The 20,593-nt window shown below is 45.0% G+C and overlaps 1 protein-coding gene across 1 annotated transcript in view; it reads right to left on the bottom strand.

Annotated features, from left to right (window-relative positions):
* MAL2 (mal, T cell differentiation protein 2) overlaps positions 1-14,320 on the bottom strand; it is a 59,804-nt gene extending 45,484 nt beyond the window's left edge. Inside the window, exon 1 of the mRNA XM_056518640.1 lies at positions 13,982-14,320. Coding sequence (XP_056374615.1) covers positions 13,982-14,110 — 129 coding nt within the window. The 5' untranslated portion in view covers positions 14,111-14,320. The remainder of the gene's footprint in view (positions 1-13,981) is intronic.
* Between the last annotated feature and the right edge of the window lie 6,273 nt (positions 14,321-20,593).

Genomic DNA, 20,593 nt, shown 5'->3' with positions numbered 1-20,593 from the left:
CCACATAATATAGATACCAGCATACAGTATATGGATAAGTGGTGGTGCCACATAATGTAGATACCAGCATACAGTATATGGATAAGTGGTGGTGCCACATAATATAGATACCAGCATACAGTATATGGATAAGTGGTGGTGCCACATTATATAGATACCAGCATACAGTATATGGATAAGTAGTGGTGCCACATAATGTAGATACCAGCATACAGTATATGGATAAGTGGTGGTGCCACACAATGTAGATACCAGCATACAGTATATGGATAAGTGGTGATGCCACATAATATAGATACCAGCATACACTATATGGATAAGTGGTAGTGCCACATAATGTAGATACCAGCATACAGTATATGGATAAGTGGTGGTGTCACATAATGTAGATTCCAGCATACAGTATATGGAAAAGTGGTGGTGCCACATAATGTAGATACCAGCATACAGTATATGGATAAGTGGTGGTGCCACATAATATAGATACCAGCATACAGTATATGGATAAGTGGTGATGCCACATAATGTAGATCAGCATACAGTATATGGATAAGTGGTGATGCCACATAATATAGATACCAGCATACAGTATATGGATAAGTGGTGGTGCCACATAATATAGATACCAGCATACAGTATATGGATAAGTGGTGGTGCCACATAATATAGATACCAGCATACAGTATATGGATAAGTGGTGGTGCCACATTATATAGATACCAGCATACAGTATATAGATAAGTGGTGCCACATAATATAGATACCAGCATACAGTGTATGGATAAGTGGTGGTGCCACACAATGTAGATACCAGCATACACTATATGGATAAGTGGTGGTGCCACATAATATAGATACCAGCATACAGTATATGGATAAGTGGTGGTGCCACATAATATAGATACCAGCATACAGTATATGGATAAGTGGTGGTGCCACATAATATAGATACCAGCATACAGTATATGGATAAGTGGTCGTGCCACATAATATAGATACCAGCATACAGTATATGGATAAGTGGTGGTGCCACATAATGTAGATACCAACATACAGTATATGGAAAAGTGGTGGTGCCACATAATATAGATACCAGCATACAGTATATGGATAAGTGGTGGTGCCACATAATATAGATACCAGCATACAGTATATGGATAAGTGGTGGTGCCACATAATATAGATACCAGCATACAGTATATGGATAAGTGGTGGTGCCACATAATATAGATACCAGCATACAGTATATGGATAAGTGGTGGTGCCACATAATGTAGATCAGCATACAGTATATGGATAAGTGGTGATGCCACATAATGTAGATACCAGCATACAGTATATGGATAAGTGGTGCCACATAATATAGATACCAGCATACAGTATATGGATAAGTGGTGGTGCCACATAATATAGATACCAGCATACAGTATATGGATAAGTGGTGGTGCCACATAATGTAGATACCAGCATACAGTATATGGATAAGTGGTGGTGCCACATAATGTAGATACCAGCATACAGTATATGGATAAGTGGTGGTGCCACATAATATAGATACCAGCATACAGTATATGGATAAGTGGTGCCACATAATATAGATACCAGCATACAGTATATGGATAAGTGGTCGTGCCACATAATATAGATACCAGCATACAGTATATGGATAAGTGGTCGTGCCACATAATATAGATACCAGCATACAGTATATGGATAAGTGGTGGTGCCACATAATGTAGATACCAGCATACAGTATATGGATAAGTGGTGGTGCCACATAATATAGATACCAGCATACAGTATATGGATAAGTGGTGGTGCCACATAATGTAGATACCAGCATACAGTATATGGATAAGTGGTGGTGCCACATAATGTAGATACCAGCATACAGTATATGGATAAGTGGTGGTGCCACATAATATAGATACCAGCATACAGTATATGGATAAGTGGTGGTGCCACATAATATAGATACCAGCATACAGTATATGGATAAGTGGTGGTGCCACATAATATAGATACCAGCATACAGTATATGTATAAGTGGTGGTGCCACATAATGTAGATCAGCATACAGTATATGGATAAGTGGTGATGCCACATAATATAGATACCAGCATACAGTATATGGATAAGTGGTGGTGCCACATAATGTAGATACCAGCATACAGTATATGGATAAGTGGTGCCACATAATATAGATACCAGCATACAGTATATGGATAAGTGGTGGTGCCACATAATATAGATACCAGCATACAGTATATGGATAAGTGGTGGTGCCACATAATGTAGATACCAGCATACAGTATATGGATAAGTGGTGGTGCCACATTATATAGATACCAGCATACAGTATATGGATAAGTGGTGGTGCCACATAATGTAGATACCAGCATACAGTATATGGATAAGTGGTGGTGCCACATAATGTAGATACCAGCATACAGTATATGGATAAGTGGTGGTGCCACATAATGTAGATACCAGCATACAGTATATGGATAAGTGGTGGTGCCACACAATGTAGATACCAGCATACACTATATGGATAAGTGGTGGTGCCACATAATATAGATACCAGCATACAGTATATGGATAAGTGGTGGTGCCACATAATATAGATACCAGCATACAGTATATGGATAAGTGGTGCCACATAATATAGATACCAGCATACAGTATATGGATAAGTGGTCATGCCACATAATATAGATACCAGCATACAGTATATGGATAAGTGGTGGTGCCACATAATGTAGATACCAGCATACAGTATATGGATAAGTGGTGGTGCCACATAATGTAGATCAGCATACAGTATATGGATAAGTGGTGGTGCCACATAATGTAGATCAGCATACAGTATATGGATAAGTGGTCGTGCCACATAATATAGATACCAGCATACAGTATATGGATAAGTGGTGGTGCCACATAATGTAGATACCAGCATACAGTATATGGATAAGTGGTGGTGCCACATAATGTAGATACCAGCATACAGTATATGGATAAGTGGTGGTGCCACACAATATAGATACCAGCATACAGTATATGGATAAGTGGTGGTGCCACACAATATAGATACCAGCATACAGTGCTCATATAATACATATAGTGACCAAATGACAAATAAGTACATAAAGTAATTTAATAGTACTATATTACAGTGCCATATGGTTAATATTAAGATTCGTGGTATAACCTTATATGTCAGGCCTCCGGTGGGTGACCAAACGGATCGCACACTCCTAAGGCTCAGGTGACCCCCTGGAGGTCCATAAAGAGGATAATCTAAATCCACCTATATACAAGCCATAACTAAGCAACGTCCAGTTCTACCTCTTTCACAACTATTAGCACAATCATACACACGCCCTGAATGCCAGATATGGGGAGATAATAGAGTCCCAGAGTCCCTATATGTGGCAACATGCACAAAATGGAAAGCAAACCACTCCTTAACAAATATGCTAATACTATAAAATACTCCACAACTAGTTAAACTGCCTATTGTCTGCAAGACTTGCCCATAACAACCAGGATTCAGCAGGCAAGCTAAGGATGTGGCGGGGCCCTGCCCTAAAAAGCTGGCGGGGCCCCAGATGTCACAGTCACAGATTGTTACACCACTCACAAGTCAAGGTTGTCCATTTTTATTGAACATTTTTTTTTATTTTATTTTATAAACAACAAAGAATTGTAAATGTCTTCTAATAAAACAGAGCAAACCTTCTACTATAACGCCAGTGGCGCAGAGGAGAAGCAGCCTCCCATGACATTTACTGACATTGTTTTCATTCCTAAAATGTCTATAGTGAAGAGACTGAACTCTCGGCTTCTTTAGATAATATCTAACACTCACAGAAGTTGTGGCGGATAAGGAACATTTTCCCATTCTTCAAAACATTGCACATAAAATGACATCCAATATTCAAGTTCAACAAGGGAAATCTGAGTCAATTAACATAGTGAGATGGTGTCTGATCCTTGCTGGGCTGAAAGTCAGAAAGCCTGAAGTTTAATCGCTCTTCTCCCCCACACGGTCTTTCCACAGAGAGACTGCAGCTGCATCTCTTTCCTTCCCCTCCTTCCTATCCTCCTCTAGACTGACTGAAGCTGCATCTCCCTCCTTCCCCTCCTTCCTATCCTCCTCTAGACTGCCTGAAGCTGCATCTCCCTCCTTCCTATCCTCCTCTAGACTGACTGAAGCTGTGTCTCCATCTTTCCTTGCCCTACTGTCTTCTTGCTGTCAGACTGAAGCTGCATCTCCCTCCTCCCCCTCCTTCCTATCCTCCTCTAGACTGACTGAAGCTGCATCTCCCTCCTCCCCCTTCTTCCTATCCTCCTCTAGACTGACTGAAGCTGCATCTCCCTCCTCCCCCTCCTTCCTATCCTCCTCTAGACTGACTGAAGCTGCATCTCCCTCCTTCCCCCTCCTTCCTATCCTCCTCTAGACTGACTGAAGCTGCATCTCCCTCCTCCCCCTCCTTCCTATCCTCCTCTAGACTGACTGAAGCTGCATCTCCCTCCTCCCCCTCCTTCCTATCCTCCTCTAGACTGACTGAAGCTGCATCTCCCTCCTCCCCCTCCTTCCTATCCTCCTCTAGACTGACTGAAGCTGCATCTCCCTCCTCCCCCTCCTTCCTATCCTCCTCTAGACTGACTGAAGCTGCATCTCCCTCCTCCCCCTCCTTCCTATCCTCCTCTAGACTGACTGAAGCTGCATCTCCCTCCTTCCCCCTCCTTCCTATCCTCCTCTAGACTGACTGAAGCTGCATCTCTCTCCTTCCCCCTCCTTCCTATCCTCCTCTAGACTGACTGAAGCTGCATCTCCCTCCTTCCCATCCTCCTCTAGACTGACTGAAGCTGCACCTCCCTCCTTCCTATCCTCCTCTAGACTGACTGACGCTGCATCTCCCTCCTTCCCCTCCTTCCTATCCTCCTCTAGACTGACTGAAGCTGCACCTCCCTCCTTCCTATCCTCCTCTAGACTGACTGAAGCTGCATCTCCCTCCTTCCCCTCCTTCCTATCCTCCTCTAGACTGACTGAAGCTGCATCTCCCTCCTTCCCCTCCTTACTATCCTCCTCTAGACTGCCTGCAGCTGTATCTCCCTCTTTCTGTTCCTCACTGTCTTCTTGCAGACAGACTGCAGCTGGATCTCTCTCTTCCCCTTCTTCAGTGTTCCTGCAAAAAAACTGCTGCAGCATCTTCTTCCTCCCCCTCACCCCTCCTTAACTCTCCTCTTGAATAAAGTCTGCAGCTGTACAGTATGTCTATCTTTTCACTTTCACTGTGTTCCTGAAGAGAAACTGCAGCTGGATCTTCCTCCTCTCCTTTCCTACCCAGAGACTGCAGCTGCACCTTCCTCCTCTCCCTCCTCACTGTCCTCCTGCAGGCAGACTAGAGCTGCTGTTCCCCGTCTGTCTCTAGGTTGGGTGCAGTTATGCAGCTCAATTCCATTGAATTGAATGGAGCCAAGTAGTAATACCACATCCAACCAGGATACAGATGTGGAGCTGCTTTTGAAAGAAATTAGCTCTGTTTTTCTATTCCTTTTAAGTTCAACCATGGAGGTAAACGGGAGGGGTATAGGCGGACGAAGAGAATGGGACATGATTCTATATTTCTACATATGCATTAATGTTATTTTATTCTGAGAATCTATCTAATGTATCAACTGTTTTGGCTGTGAGCAGTTCCTGAGGTAGACTGTTCCATAAATACGCTAAACCTCCAGACATAGCAAGTTTTCTTCTTTATGAATTGCAAAAATAAATGCTGTCATGCGTCAATGCATGACATATTTCAAGGTATTACTTTAGAGGTACCTTACAGAACACAGGTCCATAATAGGGACTAGCTTGGGACTCCTTGTGCCGCCATATAGGGAGTTACAGAGAATTGTGCCGCACAAGTACCTGCACAGCCCCGGCCTGACACTACTATGTGGTAAGAGAGTGTTAAGTAGATGAGAAGACATTGAACCTTAGGTGTTTACAGTACGCGGATGGCATTCAGGAACTCCGTGTAGGGATCTGACCCATGACACAATGCAGCAAGGAATTGAATGCAAAGATCAATTTACACCAAACACAGATTAACACTGCCAAGATAAATAACCTGCACCTCCTTCCCTTCATATAGTATCAAAGGAGGCCTTTGTCACGTCGGGAGACTCTATATGGGCCAGAATTATGGTTTACAGGTCTATGGGAAATCGTTGAGTTGTATGTTAAAAGGGGTACTCCGGTGGAAAACTTTTATTTATTTATTTTTAAATCCACTGGTGCCAGAAAGTTAAACAGATTTGCAAATTACTTCTATTAAAAAATCTTAATCCTTCCAGTACTTATTAGCTGCTGCATACTGCAGAGGAAATTCTTTTCTTTTTGGAACACAGAGCTCTCTGCTGACATCACAAGCACAGTGCTCTCTGCTGACATCTCTGTCCATTTTAAGAACTGTCCAGTGTAGGAGAAAATCCCCATAGCAGACATATGCTGTTCTGGACAGTTCCTAAAATGGACAGAGGTGTCAGCAGAGAGCACTGTGGTCATGATGCCAGCAGAGAGCACTGTGGTCATGATGTCAGCAGAGAGCTCTGTGTTCCAAAAAGAAAAGAATTTCCTCTGTAGTGTTAAGCAGCTAATAACTACTGGAAGGATTAAGATTTTTTCAATAGAAGTAATTTACAAATCTGTTTAACTTTCTGGCACCAGTTGATTTAAATAAATAAATAAAAGTTTTCCACCGGAGAACCCCTTTAATAAGGGGATTCTGCCGCTTCATTCAAAAGAAAGGAGTCGGGGTGCCTCTTTAGAGATCAGCGGTTGGGCACTTATCCCCTATCCCAGTGGTCTCCAAACTGTAGACCTCCAGCAGTTGCAAAACTACAACTCCCAGCATGCCCGGACAGCCGAAGGCTGTCCGGGCATGCTGGGAGTCGTAGTTTTGCAACCAACAGTTTGGAGACCACCACCCTATCCTGTGGATAAGTTCATTTAGAGGAGATCTCCGGCAAAAATTTACTTATCCTCTATCCACAGTAGGGGATAAGTAGCTGATTGCGGGGGGTCCGACTGATGGCGCCCGCCACGATCACTGGTATGGGCCCCGGTGCTGCAGACGTGCTCCATTCAAAAAGACCCGAGTACAGCTCTCGGGCATCATTGGCGCTCCCATAGGAATGAATCGCGTGCTGTCTACCGGTAGACGACACAAGCTCCTCACTGAGACCTGAAGATCGCTGGGGGCCCCAGCGGTTGGACCCCCCCGTGATCAGCTACATTTCCCCTATCCTGTGCATAGGGGATAAGTTCATTTTCAATAGAGATCTCCTTTAGGGTACGTTCCCACACGGCGTATTTTGCTGCGTATTTGCTGCGTATTTGGTGCTGCGTATTTTCCTACCCATTGACTTCAACAGAGAAAATAAAATACGCAGCAGCAAATACGCCGTGTGGGAATGTACCCTAAAATGAACTTATCCCCTTATCCACAGGTTAAAAAACTCCACAGGTTAAAAACTACAACTCCCAGCATGCACGGACAGCACTCGGTTGAAGTGCACATAATGAAAGCCTAAGGCCTTAGTCACGCGGCAAAATTTTCTCAGCGGAATCCAGGGACAAAATTTAAAATTTGGAAATTCAGTTGCAGCAGTATTCCATTGTTTTCAATGGGATTGTGGATCTGCCGCGGAAATTCCGATTCCGGGCTCCGCAGAAAGGGTCGACAATTTCCTATTGTGGAATCCACTCGGAAATGCATTGCAGTCTGTGGAGATGGGGCATTTCCAAGTGGTCTTAGAGCCGGCATGTTCTGCCGGCGCCTGCTGTCTGCGGAATGTCCATCTGGAAATATATTCCAGCTGGACATTCCGCAAAATATATGCTGTCGAAACGTAGCCTTAGGAGGAGATATATCGGGGCACAAGAAAAGGCACACAAGACAAGGCTCACATCGGCCTTTTTTCCGTCGAAAGCGCCAGTGGGCTTGTATTGGGCGCTGAGTGGGCGTGTTTTCGCTGCTGTACCAGATTTATCATGTGAGACTTTTGCAAAAGTTGCACAGTATTGCGTAAAGGCTGCGACACCCCTGCGCCATGTGTGATAGCCTGGGGGAGTATGGTATGGGGAGTGTAGCTGTGCGGTGACTAAAGGGTGCTTGTTAACCCTTGCTATTTGTGACGCCAGGGTGAGGGCTCCTCAGTAATGCTTGTCCTACCGCCACCCTTCCCAAGAGGTAGATAATAATAGAATGTCCACAACCGAAGAGTTTTCTGAAACAGTTGTAACTTTTACTGAAGATTTTATGCAAGCTTCATATCCGGAACAGTTGCTATACATGCAAGCTTTCTTTGGAGATTGACAAAGGTTGGGACTTTAGCAATTTATAGTTGTTAAGTATTAGGCGCTGTTCCACTGGATTTAGGGGAGTTAGTTGCGGTCCAGTAGTCACGCTAGCTTTAGCGGGGGTAGTTTAGAACGGTTTAAGTTCCGCTGAGGCCGGTAGGTTTTTCTGGCCTAGGCTGTCTTTGCAAGTTGCGCAGATCCGTCCTGCTAGTCCGGCATCCACAAGAGCAGCAACACAAGAGAGCGATAATTGGCTACAGCTCCCTTTATATGGGCAGGGGCTGGACTAGTGCTAATTGGTTCAATACTGATGTCAATCACCATTATAAAGGATTGTGGGCAACACGTTACCCAAGGACCTCCAAAGGTCCTCCAACATACCATAGAGGATATTAACATGGTCACATGACCGAAGGTCCTGCGACGCTAAACAAGGTAAGTACTATACATTATATTAAATATACATTAGTACTAAATATATACATCTATTAACACTATAGAAGTAGAGTAGAGGAGAGGCGACTAGGGGCTTTCTCACCTGGGGGACCCTACCTGAGCGTAGTTACTCTGACTTTGGGGACCAACACAAAAGGTACGTTATGCAATACGGTACCGGGACACCACACATGTTTACTTCAAAGTAAATAAAAGTGTTAATAACCAGATTTATCATGCTTTCCAGGCCAGGTGTGTAAATTTGTGAGGCAATCAACGCCCAAAAAGTCCCACATTAAAATTGGCGAAATTTCATGGTAATACATGCCGACCCTCTACCCCGTGAACAGAAACGTGCACCATGTCGCACCAAAACAGCTGTGATGATACACGACCCCCTGGAGGAGATTTATCAAAACCCGTGCAGAGAAAAAGTTTACCAGTTGCCCATAGCAACCAATCAGATGGCTTCTTTCATTTTTCAGAGGCCTTTTGTTTTTAAAATGAAAGCAGCGATCTGATTGGTTGCTATGGGTAACTGCACCTCTGCACAGGTTTTAATAAATCTTTCCCTCTATGTTTACCTAAATTGGCCTTAGGGGTTGGATGGTGCCCTGAGGGGTCTCTTCTATTGATGGTGTCTTCCTAAGTATATGTCACACTGGGGCAATACGTTGTATATTTGTTTTGTTTTTTTTGTCCAGATTTTTGTAAGCAGAAAATGTACTACCTGCAGCTGAAACCAAAGTAGACAAGATTAGAAGAAATGTCACATTCTTGTCTGGCAAAAAAAATTCAGATTTGAAAACCTCAGGATGTCAATTCATGTCGTGGAGACGACGCAATGATATCTATTGTGAAGGACAAAATCCATATAAACTTATTGAACATTTGGTGCTGCAGGTTTTCTGCCTCCCAAAAGTCAAGACAGAAAATCTGCATCATTTCCATCCTGTGTGGATACAGCCTTAGGGCCGTTTCACACTGCAAAATTTCCACCATAGAAGTTTCGCTGCAGAAATTTTAGATTCTGGGCTGCACCAAAACAATGAATATGTGTTCAGGAATTAGGCTTTAGGCCAGTGTTTACTAACTAGGGTGCCTCCAGCTGTTGCAAAACTACAACTACCAGCATGCCTCTGGCTGTCTGGGCATGGTGGAAGTTGTTGTTTTGCAACCATTCTGGTTTGGAAATACAGCTTTAAACCATGTCCCCTCTGCATTTTGTAACACTGATTTGGGATGTATCTCACAGCGAATATACAGTGACCCCCCCCCCCCCCCCCGACCTACGATGGCCCCGACATACCATAATTTCAACATGCGATGGCCTCTCAGAGGCCATCGCATGTTGAAGGCAGCATCAACATACGATGCTTTTGTATGTCGGGGCCATCGCATAAACTGTTATCCGGCAGCGCAGACTGCTTCAGCTGCCACCGGATAGCCATTTACGGTGCCCCGTGTGGTCCGCTGACGATCACTTACCTGTCCTCGGGGCTCCGGCGCGTCCTCTACGGGATCCTCTGCATCGTCGGCGCTTTCCATCGACATCATCACCTCGCTGCGCACGCTGTCCCGTCATCCAATAGGAGAGGCGTGCGTAGCGACGTGATGGCGGCGACGGAGAGCGAGGATGCCGGGGAAGCAGAGGCCTTGCCGGAGCGTCGGGGACACCCCGGGGACGCGGCGACAGTGATGGGCAGCGACATCCAGGGCAGCTGTGACGAGCGGTGACGGTCCGGAGCGGCGGGGACAGGTGAGTATAACTTTCTCTAACAGTGGTCTACAACCTGCGGACCTCCAGATGTTGCAAAACTACAACACCCAGCATGCCCGGACAGCCAACGGCTGTCCGGACATGCTGGGTGTTTTAGTTTTGCAACATCTGGAGGTCCGCAGGTTGTAGACCACTGTCCTATACTTTACATTGCACGGATCCCTCAACATACGATGGTTTCAACAAACGATGGTTCATTTGGAATGGATTACCATCGTATGTTGAGGGAACACTGTACACAGTAACTATTTTTTTTTTTTTTTCTCGCATTCCTGAAATGGCAACAAACCAAACAGTGGACCTCCAGCTGTTGCAAAACTACAACTCCCAGCATGCCCTGACAGCCAACAACTGTCCATGCATGCTGGGGAGTTGAAGATTCGCATTATCTGAAGGTCCACAGTTCGGAGATCACTGCCCTATCCTGTGCATAGGTTCATTTAAGTCAGAATACCCCTTTAAGGTACATTCACATACAGGATCCTGCGCAGATTAGAAGCTGTGCTCAGTCATTTAGTTTACATTGAAATCTGCAGCAGAAAATCCTGTGCATCAAATCATGTGAACATTTCTTTAGGGTACATTCACATGTACAGGATCTGCTGCATATTTTCTGCAGCTGATTTTGCTGTCCATTGAAGTCAATGGGTAGCAAAATGAGCTGCAGAAAATATGCAGCAGCTCCTGTACATTTGAATATTACCTGTAGGCTATGTTCACATGGCAAAAAATTTGCCGAATGTCTGCCCGGAAATCAGGCAGACATTCTGCAAATTTGCATATTCTGTAGGCGCTAGGAGCATTTGGAAATGCGCTGTCTCCACAGCCGGCAGTGCACACATGTCAAATGTTTCTGCGGAAGCTAGGAGCAGGACTTCCGTGGCAGATGTTTTTCCGCCTTGAGCACGGTGCAGCAGAATCCCATTCAGTGGAATTTCCCAATGGAATATTTCAGCGGAATTCCGCTCGGAAATTCCACCGTGTGAACTTAACCTTAGTGACGTGATGGCACGAGGGGGGTGGTGTGACGGCAAGACCCCCGCTGCCTGCTCCAAGCGTTCGGCGTAAAATGTTCTGATCGCTAGGGCAGCGGAGGACCATGTGTCCTGTCCTTATGTAGCACTGTATGGTTGAGGAGTACGTAATGGAGAAAAGGCGTAGAATCGATAAAGATCACAAAACAGTAGAGATTCCAGCATATTTACACATAAGGTGACAAAAATACCCGCCATGCTAATTTGCACAATTAATTATATATGCATAACATCACAGGATATACATATGCGGGGGAAATTTTGTCCTAATCTGACCCCTATAACTTTTTTATTTCTCCTTATACGGGCCTGTATGAGGGTCATTTTCTGGCCCCGATCTGTAGTTTTTAACAGTACCATTTTTGTGTTGATGTGACTTTTTGATCCCTTTTTTTAATTAAATTCGGGAGTTGCAGTTAGTTATAAACTACAACTCCCAGCATGCCCTGATACAGCATGTGGCTCAGTAGCTGCCCCAAACGAGAACTACAACTCCCAGCATGTTGGGCTATATAGTAGTATATAGTATAGGTCAGTGTTTCCCAACCAGGGGTGCCTCCAGCTGTTGCAAAACTACAACTCCCAGCATGTTAGACTATATAGTAGTATATGGTATAGATCAGTGTTTCCCAACCAAGGGTGCCTCCAGCTGTTGCAAAATTACAACTCCCAGCATGTTAGACTATATAGTAGGATATGGTATAGATCAGTGTTTCCCAACCAGGGGTGCCTCCAGCTGTTGCAAAACTACAACTCCCAGCATGTTGGACCATATAGTAGTATATAGAATAGATCAGTGTTTCCCAACCAGGGGTGCCTCCAGCTGTTGCAAAACTACAACTCCCAGCATGTTGGACTATATAGTAGTATATAGTATAGGTCAATGTTTCCCAACCAGTGGTGCCTCCAGCTGTTGCAAAACTAAAACTCCCAGCATGTTGGACTATATAGTAGTATATAGTATAGGTCAGGTTTCCCAACCAGGGGTGCCTCCAGCTGTTGCAAAACTAAAACTCCCAGCATGTTGGACTATATAGTAGTATATAGTATAGATCAGTATTTCCCAATCAGGGGTGCCTCCAGCTGTTGCAAAACTAAAACTCCCAGCATGTTGGACTATATAGTAGTATATAGTATAGGTCAGGTTTCCCAACCAGGGGTGCCTCCAGCTGTTGCAAAACTACAACTTCCAGCATGTTGTACTATATAGTAGTATATAGAATAGGTCTTGTTTCCCAACCAAGGGTGCCTCCAGCTGTTATAAAACTACAACTCCCAGCATGTTGGGCTATATAGTATACAGTATAGGTCATGTTTCCCAACCAGGGGTGCCTCCATCTGTCGCAAAACTACAACTCTCAGCATGTTGGACTATATAGTAGTATATAGAGTAGGTCAGTGTTTCCCAACCAGGGGTGCCTCCGGCTGTTGCAAAACTACAACTCCCAGCATGCTGGACTATATAGTAGTATATAGTATAGATCAGTATTTCCCAATCAGGGGTGCCTCCAGCTGTTGCAAAACTACAACTCCCAGCATGTTGTACTATAGGTCAGTGTTTCCCAACCAGGGGTGCCTCCAGCTGTTGCAAAACTAAAACTCCCAGCATGTTGGACTATATAGTAGTATATAGTATAGGTCAGGTTTCCCAACCAGGGGTACCTCAGCTGTTGCAAAACTACAACTCCCAGCATGTTGGACTATATAGTAGTATATAGTATAGGTCAGGTTTCCCAACCAGGGGTGCCTCCAGCTGTTGCAAAACTACAATTCCCAGCATGTTGGGCTATATAGTAGTATATAGTATAGGTCATGTTTCCCAACCAGGGGTGCCTCCAGCTGTTGGAAAACTACAACTCCCAGCATGCCCGGACAGCCGAAGGCTGTCCGGGCATGCTGGGAGTTGTAGTTTTCCAACAGCTGGAGGCACCCCTGGTTGGGAAACACTGGTATAGTATATGGTGCAACATCCGGGAGTTGGAGGATTGGTTGGATATATGCCGGACATTGCATTGCCAGTATTTGTAATATAAAAATACCGGCAGGGTGGCCAATATACCGGCCAAGTGGCAACCCTATGTACACAGCATAGAGACAGTGACAGGCCAGGAGGGGGCCCATGGGCAGTAGGGGTCCACAATACCCCAGTAGGATGCATTCAGTCTGCGTTATCTCAAATGTGTTATTACTACGAGGCCCCAGGACTATCTCAGTCTGCACTTGCTGCAGAGCATTACACAGATACCGGTGTAGAATTACTTCACACCACCGCAGATTACCTGAGCGCTCACAATCCAGGTGATAACAGGAGAACAGGATCAGAGTATATTCCTGCTAATCCCATAACAATCTACTGTGTATACTTACAAGTTCCAGGCAGATAAATGCTCCGGAGTACGTCCTCAGCACCTCAGGTCCGGTAGGCAATCCTACATTGGCTGCAGGGTAGGACATGGCCGCGGGGCTGGGCACTGGGGGGACTCCTTGTTCGGCCATGCTTGCTTTGTTTGTGTGACAATCAGTGTGTCAGGTATCAGCCGCCTTCACCGTGCACTGTCAGGCTGGCGTTCCTGAGGGCGTCATGTGACCGGCGAACAGGTACATCCCATGCCCCCGCCCTGCCCAACAAGTCTGAATGCTGGCTTCGATTCCAGCTATGGGGAAAGAAGGGCTGGGCAGGAGAGGTGATACTTCAAAGGAAGAAGCTAAAATATACAAGAGCTAGGGGGACGAGAATAAGGCGAGGGATCGAAGGCAAAACACCTGCCATAGGGCGTCAAAGGTGACGGTAAAAATATCTGACGAATACTGCAGGATAGACGTGTGAAGGCTCTTATAATGCCAGTTTGCATTGTTTATTATTCAACTTTTAATGCTAGATATTTATACTTATCTAACCCATATTATACCGTACATCTCCACGTCTGTAACATAGTTGTGCACCTCTTAATACATTTGATGCATTTTACTCCAACGCACTTGCCACTGACCTGCTTGACAGACCCTTATATCTAATATTTAGGGCGTTGCTAGGTGTCCATAAGACTGGGGGCTAGAGCCCGTAACCCAAACCACAGCCCTGGTCACGCCCATAACCACATTCTAATCTACGCCTAAATGCACACATCCTCACCCTACAATATACTCACTAATACCAGTGGGCAACTGTACCGTGTGGTTCCAGTAATCACACTCCTATCACCATCATACGGTTATATCTTAAATACTGAGACCAATATAACCAATAATACCAGCATACAAGGAGGAATATTATCACCATACATATTACCACAATACTGTTACTGACCGAATCCTGTATACTGAGACCAGTATTACCAATAATACCAGTATACAAGAAGGAATATTATCATCATACATATTACCATTGTACTGTTACTGATCAAATCCTGTATACTGAGACCAATATAACCAATAATACCAGTATACAAGGAGGAATATTATCACCATACATATTACCATCATACTGTTACAGACCAAATTCTGTATACTGAGACGAATATTACCAATATTAACAGTATACAAGGAGAAATATCATCACCATACATATACCATCATAATTTTACTGTATACTGAGACCAATATTACCGATAATTCCAGTATATATGAAGGAATATTTTTACCATACATATAAGCATCATACTGTTACTGACCAAATCATGTATACTGACCAATATTACCAATAATACCAGTATACAAGGAGGAATAATATATTAATTATATAATATAAATAATACATTACCATAATACACATGAATCTGTATACCATATACATTAATATATACAGGACTATATAAAGGTAGATACCAGCTGTACACAGGATCTGTATACCATATAAATGATTACAGTTACATATAGTGGCCTCACTTGACATCTTTTTTGATCGGCAGCGTCCTCTTTCCTTTTCTTCTTCATCTGGATGAGACCGTCATGTCGACTTCTTCCAGTCAAAGCTTAATCTCTTCAGCACCTGCAGGACAAACATGTATTTTTCCAGTGCCCTCCCCACCTATACACAATCTCCCAATCTATAGGCTACCAAACAGTATTAATGCCCCTATGGTGTCCAGCTCAATAGAAGGGCAAGTAGGTAGTAAGGTAGCCAGATATGTAGCTAGGTAATTAGGCAACCAGGTATGTAGCTAGGTACTAAGGTAGCTAGGTATGTAGGTTGTTAGGTAGCCAGATATGCAGCTAGGTAGTAAGGTAGACATGTATATATGTAGCCAGGTATGTAGCTAGATATTTAGGTAGCCAGTTATGTAGGTAGGTAGTTTGGTAGCCAGTTATGTAGGTAGGCAGGGCAGTGTTCCCAAACCAATTTGCCTTAACCTGTTGGGGACGGAGGGAACCTGTTGGTGGAACGTGATGCCTACTGAAATCACGTTTTTTTCCAGGCTGATCGGTCAGAGCCAGCCCCGATCTCCCTGAAGGATAGGAGTGAGGTGGCAGGGGTGCCACATCCTCCTATCCCCTGCTATTCGTCGATCAGGACTAACCGATCAATTGCAGGAGGGGGACGGGTGTCAAAGTTCAGATCACTGCTGCACAGGTTCCCCCGCTCTGCCCGAACTAGGAGAAGAGAGCAGAGTGGGGGAACCTGGGCAGCAGCGGCATATCCTGGGTAGTGGCGGCATATCCTGAGCAGCGGTGGCGGTGGGTACAATCCTCTATGTGGAGTCTGCAGTGACGGCGGCAGGGGAAGCGATCATCGGCAGTCGTGGAGACAGTTGCAGGGAGGTAAAATGCTCCTAAACTACAAATCCCAGCATGCTGGGCATGCTGGGAGTATTAGCTTTGCAACATCTGGAGGGCCTACAGTTTGGAGATCACTGCGCGGTGATCTCTAAACTGGGGCCCTACAATTCCCAGCATGCCCATACAGTCAGGCGTGTGGGTGTTGTAGTTCTGCAACATCTAACCCTTCAGATGTTGCCAAACTACAACTCTCTGCATGCCTGGACAGTCTGGGCATGCTGGAAGTTGTAGTTTTGCAACATCTGGAGGGCCACACTTTGGAGATCACTGCGCAGTGATCTCCAAACTGTAGCCCTTCAGATGTTGCAAAACTAAAATTTCCAGCAGGCCTAGACAGTCAGGCATGCTGTGAGTTGTACTTTTGCAACAGATGGAGGTACACTGGTGGGAAAACATTGAGTTATGGTCTGTTACCTAACTCAGTGTTTCCCAACCCGTGTGCATTCAGCTGTTGCAAAACTACAACTCCCATAATGCACTGACAGACCGTTCATGCTGGGAGTTGTAGTTTTACAACAGCTGGAGGGACACTGGTGGGTAAACACTGAGTTTTACTGCTACCTAACTCAGTGCTTCCCCTACCAGTGTGCCTACAGCTGTAGCAAAACTACAACTGCTAGCATTCACGGTCTGTCAGTGCATGCTGGGAGTTGTAGTTTTGCAACAGCAACACCCCCCCCCCCCCCCCATGTGAATCTACAGGGCACATTCACATGGGTGGGGGTTTACAGTGAGTTTCCCACTTCAAGTTTGAGCTTCAGCAAATACTCCGGCACAGCTGAATCTCCCAGGGTAACTAGCTGAAAACCCCCACCCGTGTGAATGTGCCCTAAAAATACTACACTGCATTGCACTAACACAAAATATAGGATAAAACACTACATATACACAATAAAAAATGTCTTGTACGGCACTCTTTCCAAGACTGAGCCTTCTGCTGTTGCAAAAATACAATACCCAGCATTCCTGGACAGCTATTGACTGTCTAGGCATGCTGGGAATTTTGCATCAGCTGGAGGCACCCTGTTTTTGGTGGAGTAGGCAAGTGTAATGCTTGTATCTGGGTCCACCCCTTTGCAAATCCCTAATTTAGGCCTCAAATTTGCATGGCACTCTTTCACTCCTGAACCCTGTAGCATTTTACAGCAACAGTTTAGGGCCACATATGGAGTATTTCCATACTCGGGAGAAATTGCATTACAAATTTTTCGGGGCTTTTTCTACTTTTACTCCCTATGAAAAAGAAAAGCTGGGGGCCACACCGGTATGCTAGTGTAAAAAAAAATATTTTTTTACACTAACATGCTGGTGTTGCCCTATACTTTTTATTTTCACAAGAGGTGAAAGGAGAAAAAGACCCCCAAAATTTGTAAAGCAATTTCTCTTGAGTACGGAAATACCCCATATGTGGACGTAAAATGCTCTGTGGGCGCACAACAGGGCTCAGGAGTGACAGCGCACCATGGACATTTGAGGCCTAAGTTGGTGATTTGCACAGGGGTGGCTGATAGTTACAGCCGTTCCGACATAAACACAAAAAGAAAACACCCACATGTGACCCCATTTTGAAAACTACACCCCTTGCTGAACGTAACAAAGGGTATAGTGTGCCTACACACCCCACAGGTCTTTGCCAAATTTTCATAAAAGTTGGACGTGAAAATGAAAATTTTTATTTCTTTTCACTAAAATGCTGGTATTACCCCAAATTGTTCATTTTTACAAGGGGTAACAAGAGAAAAAGTCCTCCAAAATTTGTAACACCATTTCTTCTGAGTAAGAAAATATCCCATATGTGGATGTAAACTGCTCTGCGGGCGCACTACAATGCTCAGAAGAGAATGAGCAAAATTAGATTTTTGGAGAGAGAATTTGGCCGGAATTGAAGGCCATGTGCGTTTACCAAGCCCTCACGCTGCCATAACAGTGGACCCCCCCACATGTGACCTCATTTCGGAAACTACACCCCTCAAGGAATGTAATAAGGGGTGCAATGAGCATTTACACCCCACAGGTGTCTGACAGATTTTTTTGAACAGTCATCCGTGAAAATTAAAATTTTAATTTTTCATTTACACAGCCCGCTGTTCCAAAGATCTGTCAAACACCAGTGGGGTGTAAATGCTCACTGCACGCCTTTGGCTGTCTGGGCATGCTGGGAGATGTAGTTTTGCAAATCTGGAGGCACCCTGGTTGGTGAATACTGCCTTGGAAGCTAAAGACAAAGAAAAGATGGCAGTGAAGAGGTGGTGAGAGGTTGTGGTTTGAAGTGCACTTCACCTGTGGTGAATACATGGTGTGATGGAAAGTTGCAGCCAGCCCTGCATGTTACTGCCTGCTGGTCGGTTGCCAGCCCCACACATCGTCCTGTCCTTCACATTGGCACATAAGGATAGTTTGCAGCGCAACACTCTACTCCTTCTTGGTGGGCACCAAACAGAGCCGGCCGTCACTGGCGGCGGGACAATGTTTTTCGACGTGCATACGTGCAGCACGTCTTTTCCCAGAAGCCACCACTGTCTTAAAGCAGCGGTGGCATCCTGAGACCCGGGGCTATAAGTCGCACACCTATTAGCCCCCCACTTGCAACGTCCCTAGGCTTAATAGTGACAGGGACTGTTCCCCAGGACTGACTCATAGCAAATGTGTGGCCAATAGTTAAATAAAGTTTCAAAAAGGGAACCTGAAGACAAGTTCACATAGAATTCATGGGGCCCCATAACAAAAATCTAAATTGCCTGTCCCCCCCCCCACCTCATTTTACTACCATCATTTTTAAGATTGGGCCTCTGTTCTAAAAACTTCACCCAGGCACAGCTACATCTGCTAGGGCCTGAGCATGAAGTCTCCTGCTGGTGGTCCACCCTAGCACCCCTGACCCCTTCCAATACCTGCACAGCCACCCTGCCGCATGCCAGTACCTATGTCCTGTTCCTGGGAATACTGGCAAAGATTTTTAGCGCCACTGGGAGGAGTAAGGAGTGTCGGCTATGTTGATGGCCCTCACTGCTCTGGTGCCTGGCAGGGGATTACTGGAGCAAACTCCTATCTGGCCCTTTCATAGTGAGTTCTGCAGCACTGCTCCTCTACTGTCACAGGAGAAGCCCTGGGTGATAGCTGGCTCGTGGACTCACAGTTCAGGAGCAGGGGAAAGGGTTGTCGGGGGTTGTGATCAGAAGTGTGCAGGGAATCATAGAGGCTGACCACACAACCGCAGTTGGGGCCCCCCATCCTGTTTGGCCCCATTCCTTTTTCTAATGGTAAACTGTGCAGAACTTCTCTCTCCAAGGAACTGCATTGTCAGTAAATTAATGGAGGGGGGTACTGACCAATGGTGACAGGTTCCCTTGACCCAAGCAGACAGCTGTCATGTCATTAAACCCCTAATCAGACTTGGGTTTGTGGCAAAAATGCATCTGTATTATGCTTTTGTAAAACCGGCCTTAGAATGCATTCTATAGGTCCTTATATGTCTTTTGACGTACATTAAGTGGCTTGTGGGTGGAAGATGAGAGTGATATCACTCCCGACGGTTCTTAGAAGGCCTCTGTATGTGCTGCTAATAGTCTTGAAGGCTCCTTAATGCAGAAATACCTTGAAGCTCCTGGACCCAATGCAAAATCTGTAACAGGGCCCTCAACCATGACCCCATTTATGTATAGTACTTATGTATAGTACAGGTCTGCTTTTATGTCACAGGGGGATTCTGATCCTCCCAGGCTCGAGGACTCTTAAGTACCTGTCATATCCCATAAAAATTACAAGTTATATGTTACTCAGTACCTAATCCTGATCATGTACATATAATTTCTATGTGTCTAGCGCCAATATTTCTCTCACAAATACCTTCTTTCTGTTGTTCACTTGTTTTTCTTTATCCTGTGCTTTGGAGGGGGCATGACTCATCTTTCTCCCTGAGTCTGCTGTGCTGTTCTGGGTCTCTTCATCCAATCACTGCAGGCTGCTCTGTAACCCTATCCTCTCCTGTTTTCATGCTGCAGTCTGATAGGACAGGAGTGAGCACAGAGGAGTGCTAGTTCCGCCCATACTTCCTGGACTATGTCCCAGCCTGTGTTTCATTTGGGACAAAGATGATGCTGCAGCCGGACAGGATCATGTTCTGGATGATATGGGGACCCCTAGTGTTTTTTTTTTTCTTTCTATAAAAAGGAGATAACTTTTTTTGAATTAAGTATATTAGAA

Source organism: Hyla sarda, chromosome 5, assembly GCF_029499605.1.
Source record: "Hyla sarda isolate aHylSar1 chromosome 5, aHylSar1.hap1, whole genome shotgun sequence".
Classification (NCBI taxonomy): Eukaryota; Metazoa; Chordata; class Amphibia; order Anura; family Hylidae; genus Hyla; species Hyla sarda.
This window is presented reverse-complemented; position numbering and strand designations above follow the sequence as displayed.